Source organism: Leucoraja erinacea, chromosome 24, assembly GCF_028641065.1.
Source record: "Leucoraja erinacea ecotype New England chromosome 24, Leri_hhj_1, whole genome shotgun sequence".
Classification (NCBI taxonomy): Eukaryota; Metazoa; Chordata; class Chondrichthyes; order Rajiformes; family Rajidae; genus Leucoraja; species Leucoraja erinaceus.
Genome location: NC_073400.1, coordinates 23,550,994 through 23,563,039, shown reverse-complemented (window position 1 = coordinate 23,563,039; position 12,046 = coordinate 23,550,994). Strand labels below are relative to the sequence as shown.

At 45.0% G+C, this 12,046-nt stretch overlaps 1 protein-coding gene across 3 annotated transcripts in view; it reads left to right on the top strand.

Moving 5' to 3' along the window:
- Positions 1-12,046, top strand: part of LOC129708800 (transcription factor ETV7-like) — a 38,205-nt gene that overhangs the window by 13,053 nt on the left and 13,106 nt on the right. For 2 of the 3 annotated variants that reach the window (XM_055654786.1, XM_055654785.1), the window contains exons 2-4: positions 2,792-2,915; positions 7,356-7,520; positions 9,842-9,979. In XM_055654786.1, coding sequence (XP_055510761.1) covers positions 2,807-2,915; positions 7,356-7,520; positions 9,842-9,979 — 412 coding nt within the window. In that variant the 5' untranslated portion in view covers positions 2,792-2,806. Of the gene's footprint in view, positions 1-2,788; positions 2,916-7,355; positions 7,521-9,841; positions 9,980-12,046 lie in introns of all 3 variants that reach the window. The other variant, XM_055654783.1, reaches the window with a different exon arrangement.

Sequence of the window (12,046 nt, the reverse complement as noted above, 5' to 3'; positions counted from 1 at the left end):
TCAGCGGAAAGACTATAGGTGATTACAATCGCAACCATTCACAGCATACACATATGCTAAGGGGGTTTCAGTCTACAGGTAAAGTTCGGATCTCCAATTAAGACTTGGCTCAGGACTGCTCTCTAATATTTGAATGTCAGAGGTTGAGCTGGGAAAAAACTTGATAGGGGGGTGGGGGGTTACAATATTGTTTGAAAGAGGCAGCTACAGGATAGGATAGACTTGGTTTGTTTTCTCTGGAATGTCAGAGGTTGAGGTGAGACTTGATAGAGGTATATACAATTGTGAAAGGCATGGATAGGGTAGACAGAACCAAAGATCTCCTCTTGAAGATCTTTGGACAGAACCTTTTCCCCAGGGTGGGAATGTCCAACACTAGAGGGCGCAGGTATAAGGTGAGAGGTGGAAGGTTTAACAGAGATGTGCAAGGTAAGTGTTTTTACACTGTGTTGGGGTGGTGATGGAGGCAGATATGAAAGTGATGTTTGCGTATTTAAGATGGGCTCAAGGGAATGCTGGAGATAGAGGGATATGGATCATGTACAGGCAGATGAAATTAGTTTAACCAGGCATCATATTCGGTCCAAACATTTTGGCCCATTCTGTGCATTGGAGTCACTTTGGAGGTTCTCCGATTTTGCAGGAGGTGAGAGCAAACTGAACGAGATCTATCAGTAGACCTGCCCTGTAAACTCTCCTAGACCTTTGCTCAACAATTTCTCTTTCTATTCCTCCCACTTTGTACATATCAACGATGTAGTTATGGACACTTCTATGGGCCTTAACTGTGGAGTACTTGACTTTGGCTGTTTGGAACAGTCCTTGTTCCAAATTTTCTCTGGCACCCTCGCCTACTCTTTGTCTGCTGTATTAGTGCTGCCTCCTGCACAATGAGAATGCACAGGGGTGGCACAGTGGCACAGCTACTAGAACTGCAGCTTCACAGCGCCAGAGGCCCAAATTTGATCCTGATTATGGGTGCTGTCTCTGTGGAGTTTGTATATTCTCCCCGTGACCTGTGTGGGTTTTCTCCAGGTGCACTGGATTCCTCCTGCATCCCATAGATGTGCTGGTTCCTTGTTTTATTGGCTTTGAGTGGATGGTAAAAGAACCACATTGGAATTTAGTTTGGAGATGCAGCATGTAAACAGGCTCTTTGGCCCCCCTCGATCACCCATTTGGACTAGCCCGATGTTATCCTATTTTCTCATCCACTCCCTACTGTCAGAGGGAGAATGTGCAAACTCCACACAGACAGCATCCAAGGTTAATGTTCAACCCGGTTCTCATGCACTGTGAGGCAGCAGATGTACCAGCTGTGACATTGAGTTAAATGGGCAGGTGAGAAAAAATTGGCTACAGGGAAATGTGGAAGTTGCTGGGAGCGCTGTAAGAGCTGCCTTAAATTTGATGGGCCGAATGGCCTCCTAATGTCAAGAGGGGAAAATAAAATATGCCATAAAATGGAATATACTCAGTGACGAAGCCTTCACAGATCTTGTGTTGAGAGTACTGAAGATTTACTACACTCCAAGTGAAGAAATATTTTGTTATCTCTGTCCAGAGTAATGAGCAATTTATTTTAAGACTGTGATTCCCAATTCAGAACATAGCAACTAAGAGAAAATCATTAAAAAAAATGATTTGGGGACTTCTTTAGACTGAAAAAAGGTGTCAACCTGAATTGTCACCTATCCATGTTTTCCAGAGATGCTGCCTGACCCACTGAGTTACTCCAACACTTTGTGTCTTTCTTTGTAAACCAGCATCTGCAGTTCAAGTCCCATAAGGAGAATTTCTATCTAAGCAAGATCTCACCTCATCTTTGTAAACTCAGCAAGTACGAGACCAACCTGTTTAATTAACTGTGTAGGAAGGAACTGCAGATGCTGGTTTACACCGAAGATAGACACAAAATACTGGAGTAACTCAGCGGGACAGGCAGCATCTCTGGAGAAAAGGAACAGGTGACCTTTTCTGTTGAGACCTTTCTTCAGAAGACTCGTGGAGTCTGAGGAAGGGTTTCAATCTGTCACTTATCACTTTTCTCCAGAGATGCTGCCTGACCCGCTGAGTTACTCCAGCATTTTGTGTCTGACTGTTTAATCACCTCACAGGATAAAGCTCTTCACCTCAGCCCTCCGTTCCATGTGGAAACCACGACGGACAATTTACATACAATAAATTCCTGCAAAACACAATCTTTCTCTGTACTCGTGTTAATTCAGGGATAACACTTTGAAATAGGTGTGTTGGCATTGTACGGGTTAGGGCAGTGTAGGGAATATGATAGGACCTCTACAAAGCCACATTTACATTGCTCTGTTTGTATCATACACGTATCATGAAATATGTTTGTAGAATGTTATCACATTGAAGTTTGCATTGCAGGAATTCAGAGTTTTCAAGTATCCTGATGTCAGCAATTTACTTTAATCCCATTTCCTTTGGTCTCCCACTTTCTCATAAACTTGCCCCAGTATCTACCACTCATCTACATATCAGGGCAATGTGCATGGCTAACTAACTTACCAACCAGCACGTCGTTGGGATGTGGGAGGAAAATGTTGCACTCGGAGGAAACAAAAAAGGTTACAGAGAAAGCATGCAAACTCCACACAGACAGCACCCGAGGTCAGGATTGATCCGGCGTTGAGAGGCAGCTGCTCTGTTAGCTGTACCATTGTGTGATACTAGTGTCGTAACGACAGGTTCCTTAAAATTGCATTTGATTTGTTTTATTGAACTGCAGATGTTTTCTTCAGATTTGGATTTTTGTTTTTGCCAGCAGGAGCCAGGTTGTACCATGTCTCCCCGCAGCTCAACCGAACTATCCCCTCCATTTCAGACCAGACCCCCTACTGCTGTGTACAGCAGTCCTCGGGACTTCCTCATCCATTTGCCCCGGAAACTGAGTGAGTACCATCGTGTAGGGTTTGCGGTAGAAGAATCAAGAGTGTTTAATTGTCATATCTATTACCAAATAGTGAAAGGCATGGATAGAGAGGATGTTTCCACTAGTGGGAGAGGCTAAGACCAGAGAATAAAAGGACACACCTTTAGAAAGCAGATGAGGAGGAATTTCTTGAGTCAGAGGGTGGTGTTTCTGTGGAATGTATTGCCACGGAAGGCTGTGGAGGCTGAGTCAATGGATATTTTTAAGGCGCAGATTGACAGATTCTTGATTATATATGGGTGTCAGAGGTTCGACTCAATGGGCTGAAGGTCAGAGGTTATGGGGAGAATGGGGTTGAAGGAATGATAGATCAGCCATCATTGAATGGCCTGATTCTGCTCTTATAACTTAAGAATCTACTGACAACACAACAATTAAATTCTTGCTTGCAGAAGTAAGTAAGGACCTTACTGGTCTTAATGGGCCTATCAACACAGTGCTCATAGATAACGGAATAAACAAAAACAAATTCAATAACTTAAGAACCCCAATACCAGCGCAAAAAGCTTAAAGTCCTTAGTGTAACCATTCCTGAAACCATATTAGATTAGATTAGATTAGATTATTTAATGACCACACAGTCAAACTGGTGGAATTCAGGTTCAGTACAGGATGTTATACAGTAGGCTGATTCCCGTCAAACATAACATGAATACATAAAAACACAACAACAAACAGTATACAGTACATGCACGAGGTGGCTATGTGATGTTGTCATAGGGTGTTCAGAATTCGGATTGCATGTGGTTAGAAACTGTTTTTAAATCGTGATGTTTTGGCATATAGAATGCAAAGTGCTGGAGTAACACAGCAGGTCAGGCAGCAACTCTGGAGAACATGGATAGGTGATGTTTCGGGTTTGGACCTTTTGTCAGACTGATGAAACCATATATCTCTGTCAGTACTGTACTAATACCTGTAACAATTGCTCCAGTCTAAAAAATGCCAAAAACATTATGGCAAATTCAAAAATAAAGATCAAGTATCCTCTGTCTCTTATTATATGTATAGTACATTTTATATTCACATATAGGATGCGAGTGCCACTAGCCACGCTAAAAGTTTATTGCCCATTGCTAATAGACCTGAAGTAGGTAGAGGTGAGCTGCCTTCTTGAACTGCAGCAGTCCATGTGTGGAGATACTTGCATGGTGCTTTTGGATGCTTTGGAGGCAGGTTATCTAGATGCTTTCAAGAGAGAGCTAGATAAGGCTCTTAAAAATAGCGGAGTCAGGGGATATGGGGAGAAGGCAAGAACGGGGTAATGATTGGGGATGATCAGCCATGATCACATTGAATGGCGGTGCTGGCTCAAAGGGCCAAATGGCCTACTCCTGCACCTATTGTCTATTGCTTTTGGTTGGAGAATTCTGAGATTTAGACTCAGCAAGGACGTAGGAGGTCGGTGCGATGTGTATCCCAGAGTGGAGCCCACTGTGTTGCCGAGTTGCAATTGTTATGCAGTTGCTGCCTTTCCTTGTGGTGCAGGAAGCTGGAAGTGAAGGTGGGGGTGAGACAAAGCCTTCCCCACACCCTGCTCGACCCGCTGAGTTACTCCAGCACTTTGCATTGTTACTTTTTTGTATACCAGCATCTGCAGTTCCTCGTGTCTGCTGTGTTCACATGATGAGTGTGCTGCTCCCCAGCTCTGGCCTGTTGCTCAGCCCCACATCTAACTCCTCCACCACCAGTAGCAGATGAAAACGTTGGACTCTGGAAGTGAAAATAAAAAAATCTTCAGATGCTGGAAATCTGGAAAAAAAGATAAAAAATGCCGAAAATTGTCAGCAGGGCAGGCCAGCATCTGTGAGAATCAGCATCTAGAGAATCAACATTCTAGGTTGAAGACCCTACTGCACATCTGGGGAAGAGAGAAAATAAGTGTAGGAAGGAACTGCAGTTGCTGGTTTAAAGCAAAGATAGACATAAAAAGCTGAAGTAACTCAGTGGGACAGGCAGCTTCTCTGGAGGGAAGGAATGGGTGACTTTTTGGTCTGAAGAAGGGTCTCGACCTGAAACGTCACCTATTCCTTTTCTCCAGAGATGCTGTTTGCCCTGCTGAGTTACTCCAGCTTTTTGTGTCTGTCTTAAGAGAGAAGATAAGTTAAATTCCTCCATTTGGGGGAGGAATGAGTGGAACTGAAACGGAAACTACTATGGGCGGACGTGGCAAAAGAAGCAGGTAGAAGATAGGGCACAGAGAGAGAGAGAGAGAGAGAACCACAAAAACAAATTCCTACTTAAACGCCTGTGCCTCTCTCACTGCCTACCTCTGTTTCCTTTTAGAAAGCATCTTAAAGCCAATAGCTACATAATTACCTACTTCAGTCTGAAGGAGGGTTTCAGCCCAAAATGTTGCCTATTTCCTTCGCTCCATAGATGCTGCCTCACCCACTGAGCTTCTCCAGCATTTTTGTCTACCTTTGATTTTCCAGCATCTGCAGTTCCTTCTTAAACACCTACATAATGTTCTGGACACCTGTCCCCTATTTCCTTATCTGGCTCTGAGTGGAATTTTGTTTGACGAAGCTCCTTGGAAGTGCTTTAGGGCACTTTACCACGTTGAAGGTAGTCGAGCAGGTTCTAGTTGCTGTGTCATGATGTGTAAACTAGAGTGCACTTCCCACTGCATAATCAAACCTGTACTGTGTGTGCATGTTATTGTATGCAAATGTTTTGCCATAGGGCATGTTAAAGTTTGATTAAACGTGGTTACTCCTCAAGTGCTGCACAACGAACATGAGGAAAATATCATCAGCTGGAGGGGTTCAGGTTTTGGAGCTTGGGTATCATCTGCGTGAGGTTGGGGAATTACGTGGGCGACACATTTCATTTCGAGAGGTGGTCCAGTAGTGCAGCACGAAATGCGAAAAAAAAATGAAATGACAATTGGTCCAGTAGTACAACGAGTTGCATCTCCCTTTACAGCACCAGAGCGTCCCGGTGTTGCCAACATCCTCACAAAGGTGGGTGAAGTGTCTTGCCCAGGACAGTGCACTCCAAGTTTGAACTATATGACAGCACCAGAGACCCGGGTTCGATCCTCGCCACAGGTGCTGTCTATATGAAGTTTGTACATTCTCCCTGTGACCACCTGGGTTTTCTCCGGGTGCTCCGGTTTCCCCCCACACTCGAAAGACATGCAGGTTTATGGAAAATTGGCTTCTGTACGTTGTCTCTAATCTGTAGGGTTAGACCGCAATGGGCCGAAGGGCCTGTCTCACGCTGCAACTCCAAAACTAAAACTAAAAGAGGATACACTACAGCTTAAAGGATCAGAGGCAAAGAAGGGGCGATGATCACTAGATGAATTGGAAGGATCAGGCAGGGGGCGGCCACATCTCGGCTCAGTATCCAACTTCACATGTGGGATAAGCGGTGGTTCCTTGGAGGGAGTGCAGTCAGAGCCAAGACCAGGACACCATGAGTGGCTTAAATGTGAAATGCTAGCAGGTGGAAGGGCAAGTGAAATGGATTCAGCACTAGTCTAGTTTAGTTTAATTTACATAGAAAATAGAACAATACAGCACAAGTACAGGCCATTCAGCCCACAATGTCCATGCCAAACAAGATGCCAAGACCATCTCTTATCTATATGTAGGAAGGAACTACAGATGCTGTTTTAAACCGAAGATAGACACAAAAGGCTGGAGTAACTCAGCGGGTCAGACAGCATCTCTGGAGAAAAGGAACAGGTGACGATTCAGGTGGAGACAGAGTCAGGGAGAAGGGAAACAAGGACTATAGACGGTGATGTAAAGAGATATAGGACAAATCAATGAAAGATATGCAAATATTCTTGCCACTGGGTTGTAAGTTGCCCAAGTGAAATATGATGTGCTGTTCCTCCAATTCGCTTTTGGCCTCACTCTGACAATGGAGGAGGCCTAGGACTTAAAGGTCAATGTGGGAATGGGATGGGGAATTAAAGGGTTTGGCAACCAGGAGATCAGGTAGGTCCACGCGGACTGAGCGAATGATCTGAACGAAATGATCGTCCAGTCTACGTTTGGTCTCACCGATGTATAAGAGTCCACGCCCTTGAACAATGGATACAGTGGATGAGGTTGGAGGAGGTGAAGTGAACCTCTGCCTAATCTGAAAGGACTGTCGGGGTTCCTGGACAGAGTCAAGGGAGGGGGTATAGCGATAGGTGTTGCATCTCCTGCGGTTAGGAGGTGGTTGAGAGGGATATGGGCCAAATGCAGGCAAATGGGACTGGCTTAGATGGGGCATCTTGGTCGGCATGGATGAGTTGGGCTGAATGGCCTGTTTCCATGCTGCATGACTCCATGGTTCCTTTTCTGATCTGGGTCCTACATTTACACGGGTGTTTGCAAATGGATTTGAGCCAGTCACTGGATTGTTTAACGTTGATTGTGCTGTTGGTCCGTGACAGAGTCCCAGCCTTCACTCTGGAGCAAGACTGACGTGGCACAGTGGCTGAAGTGGGCAGAGAGAGAGTATTCACTGCATTTCATTGAAGAAAACAAGTTCGAAATGAACGGAAAGGCACTTTGTCTACTCACCAAGGATGACTTCCGATACCGTTCTCCCGGTGCAGGTATGAATAACACAGCATTTCACTGGAACGGTGGCTACAACACAAATGGATGGTGCCTGACCCGCTGAGTTACTCCAGCAATCTTGTGTCTTTTCTTGGTCAACAAGTTGTAGGCTGGAATTGATTCGGCTCCCCTGATTTTAAAGGATCTTAACAAAGGGGCGGCACAGTGGCGCAGCAGTAGAACCACTGCCTCACAGCGCCAGTGAACCTGGTTCGATCCTGACTACGGGTGCTGTCTGTACAGAGTTCGGACATTCTCCCTATGACCTCGTGGACTTTCTCTGGTTGGTCCGTTTTCCTCCCATCGTGCAGGTTTGTATGTTAAATGGCTTCTGTAATTTGTCCCCAGTGTGTATGTTAGAACTAGTGGATGGGGTCGGCGCGGACTTGCTGTGCCGAAGGGCTTGTTTCCTATAAGCTAAGCTTAGAGAGAAGCAACATGATGTTTAGCTTATAGTTTAGTTCAGAGATACAGCACAGAAACAGGCCCTTCGGCCAACCGGGTCCGCGCCGACCAGCGATCCCCGTACACTAACACTATCCTACACACACTAGGGACAATTTACAATTTTACTGAAGCCAATTAACCTACAAACCTGAACGTCTTTGGAGTGTGGGAGGAAACCGGAGCAGCCGGAGAAAACCCACACGGGTCACGGGGAGAACGTACAAACTCCGCACAGACAGCACCTGTAGTCATGATCGAACCCGGGTCTCTGGCGCTGCAAGGCAGCAACTCTACCGCTGCTCCACCGTGATGTCTGGTGGCTCATTTACTTTCAGCAGCAACCACTGGTTAAAGGGTCTGACAACTGCACAGGAACGGTTCAGAGGCCATTGTCAAATTGCAGTATTTGCTTCTCAAAAGTCCCTGTAAATTTTTCTGATGGATTACTGAGCTTGTGGTTTTTTTTGCTTGTTAAACTAAACGAAGGGCTTGTTAAACTAAACTCTGAATACTCGCTGCACTCGCTAGAATTTAGAAGATTGAGGGATTTATAGAAACTTACAAAATTCTTAAGGGGTTGGACATTTTAGATGCAGGAAGATTGTTCCCAATGTTGGGGAAGTCTAGAACGAGGGGTCACAGTTTAAGGATAAGGGGGAAGTCTTTTAGGACCGAGATGAGAAAAAAACATTTTTCACACACAGAGTGGTGAATCTCTGGAGTTCTCTGCCACAGAATGTAGTTGAGGCCAGTTCATTGGCTATATTTAAGAGGGAGTTAGATGTGGCCCTTGTGGCTAAGGGGATCAGGGGGTATGGAGAGAAGGCAGGTGCAGGATACTGAGTTGGATGATCAGCCATGATCATATTGAATGGCAGTGCAGGTTCGAAGGGCCGAATGGCCTACTCCTGCACCTATTTTCTATGTTTCTATGTAAATAAGCCTTGGATAAAACCTGGAAGTGAGTAAGCAGCTGTGCATTGCTAGTCTTCGATTTCTCGGGAATGTGGGAATAACCACTCTGTGGTGCACAAGCAATCTCTGTGGACACGGACAAGCTGAAATAAACCCAATCATTACCTTGGGTGCTGCCTGTGTGGAGTACACATGTTCTTCCAGTGACCCATGGATTTCCCTGGGATGTTGTCAAGCTGGAAAGAGTGCAGAGAAGATATACCAGGATGTTGCCAGGACTCGAGGGCCTGAGCTGTAGGGAGAGGTTGAGTTGGCTGGGATTGTATTCCTTGGAGGGCAGGAGAATGTGAGCAGGTGATCTTATAGAGGTGTATAAAACCTTGTGAGGAATAGATCGGGTAAATGTCTTTTGAGACTTAAGTGCCAATAGGCAGTGCCAGGTCAGAAGGCAAGTTAAGGTGATATATTGTTTTTAGTTTTAGCATTAGAGATACAGTGTGGGAACAGGCCCTTCGGCTCACCAAATCCACGCCGACCAGCGATCACATGTATACTAGTTCTATCCTACACACAAGGGACGATTTACAGAAGCAAAATAACCTACAAAGCTGCACGTCTTTGGAATGTGGGAGGAAAACAGAGAACCCAGAGAAGACCCATGCAGTCACAGGGATAACGTACAAACTCGGTCCAGACAGCGCTTGTAGTCAGGACCGAACCCGGGTCTCTGGCGCTGTGACTCTACTACTGCGCCACTGTGATAAATCCCCAATGTGCACCCTCTACTTCCGGCCCAACTTTTAATTTGTAGGTTCACACGAATGGACAGTTTAAATAGTTTTCTAAAATTATTTTCTCCAAAGATCTGCAAAAAACGAATGTAATTTACGGTTGACAAAATTAGAATAATCCATAAATTGCTGTTTCAAATGGTTTGGCTTCCATCCTCTTTCAGGAGATGTGCTATATGAAATACTGCAGCGGTTTAATCACAGCAGGAGCTTTGCACAGAGGAATCCCTTCATGACCCCACCTGCAGGACAGGCGATGCGTACCCCTCGTGCATCTGCATCTCTACACAGCATCTTTGAAGGTAAGATCCTGTCTATCTTTTATATCTGTATTAGCCATGGTTCACCCATCCTATTGCTGCTGGGAAAACAGGCATCTATTCATTATGGTAATGGTTTATTACGTTAGTTTTTAGTTTAGAGATACAGCGTAGAAAAGGCCCCTTCGGCTCACCTACACACTAAATACACCACACCAACTCTTTCCTTCTTATCTATTGTGCAGGTTGCTACATCAAAGCATTCAAACAGGTTTTTCAAACAAGATTTCCTTCACATAAGTCTAGGACGGCATGGTTGCTACGGGTGTTGTCTGTACAAAGTTAGTACACGTGACCTGCGTGGGTTTTCTCCAGGAAGCTCCGGTTTCCTTCCACACTCCAAAGAAGTACAGGTTTATAGGCTAATTGGCTTGGCATGGTATAATGTTTAAAACATTGTCCCCAGGATAGGTAGGATCGTATTAGTGTGCGGGGATCGCTGGTTGATGTGGACTCGGTGGGCCAAAGGACCTGTTTCCATGCTGAGTCTCTAAATTGAACTAGAGTCCAAGTTAACTCTGTCCAGTGCTATTATGATTTCCAAGTTCTCCGATAGCATTTCCTTCATGCATTTCCTCACCGTTGATGTTAATTAAATTACTTAATTGGGGGCTTTTGAAAACATAAACAAAAATGAGACTTTCACTTTTGATGTCAAAGTCCAACTCAGATAATCTCATGTGGATGACGTTGTGTCCACACCCACACAGGGAACTGAAGGAGTGTGGCTTTCTCTTTAAAACGATGTTTTGTTGCTGCTCACACGAAGATGAGAAATTTACCCCATATGTATTATTCTTATCAAGACCCTTCTTCTCGACCTGAAGCGTCACATATTCCTTTTCTCCAGAGATGCTGCCTGACCCGCTGAGTTACTCCAGCATTTAGTCTATCTTCGGTGTAAACTAGCATCTGCAGTTCCTTCCTACACATTCTTATCAATGTCTTGTTCCCGATGTTAGGGGAGTCCAGAACCAGGGGCCACACTTATAAGAATAAGGGGTAAGCCATTTAGAATGGAGACGAGGAAACACTTTTTCTCACAGAGAGTTGTGAGTCTGTGGAATTCTCTGCCTCAGAGGGCGGTGGAGGCCGGTTCTCTGGATACTTTCAAGAGAGAGTTATATAGGGCTTTTAAAGATAGCGGAGTCAGGGGATATGGGGAGAAGGCAGGAGGGGGGGGTACTGATTGGGGATGATCAGCGATTATCACTGATCGGCTGTCTCGAAGGGCCGAATGGCCTACTCCTGCAAGTATTGTCTATTGTCTTCAGCCTCTCACTTCTGAATCAGAAACTCATTAAGGCTCCACTCCCAAGAGTAATACTGAAGAAGGATCTCGACCCGAAACATCACCCACTCCTTCTCTCCAGAAATGCTGCCTGTCCCGCTGAGTTACTTCAGCATTTTGTGTCTATCTTCAGTACATAATCCAAGTTGACCATGAAACACAGGAGCAGAATTAGACCATTTGGTCCATTGAGCCTACTCTGCCATTCGATCACAACCGATCTATCTCTCTCAACCCCAGTCTCCTGCCTTTGTAACCTTTGACACTCGTACTAATCAAGAACCCATCAATCTCTGCTTTAAAAATACCCACTGACTTGACCTCCACAGCCGTCTGTGGTAATGAATTTCACAGATTCACCAGCCTCTGGCTAATAAAATTCCTTCTCCATTCTAAAGGTACGTTCTTGTATTCTGAGGCTGTGCTCTCTGGTTCTAGACTCTCCCGTCACTGGAAACATCCTATCCATAATCTTGACGGGCCAAATGGCCTCCTATATGATAAGGGTATGTGAAATATGATGCTGTTCTGGAAGATCATCTAATTGCTCAACAAAAAAATGTTTGCATTTTAGTTTAGTTTAGAGATACAGTGCGGAAACAGGCCCTTCAGCCCTCCGAGTCTGCACTGACCAGCTAACACTATCCCACACACACACTAGGTACAATTTACACTTTTACGAAAGCCAATTAACCTGCAAACCGAAGATCTCAGAGAAAACCCAAGTGGTCACGGGGAGAAGATACAAAACTCCATTC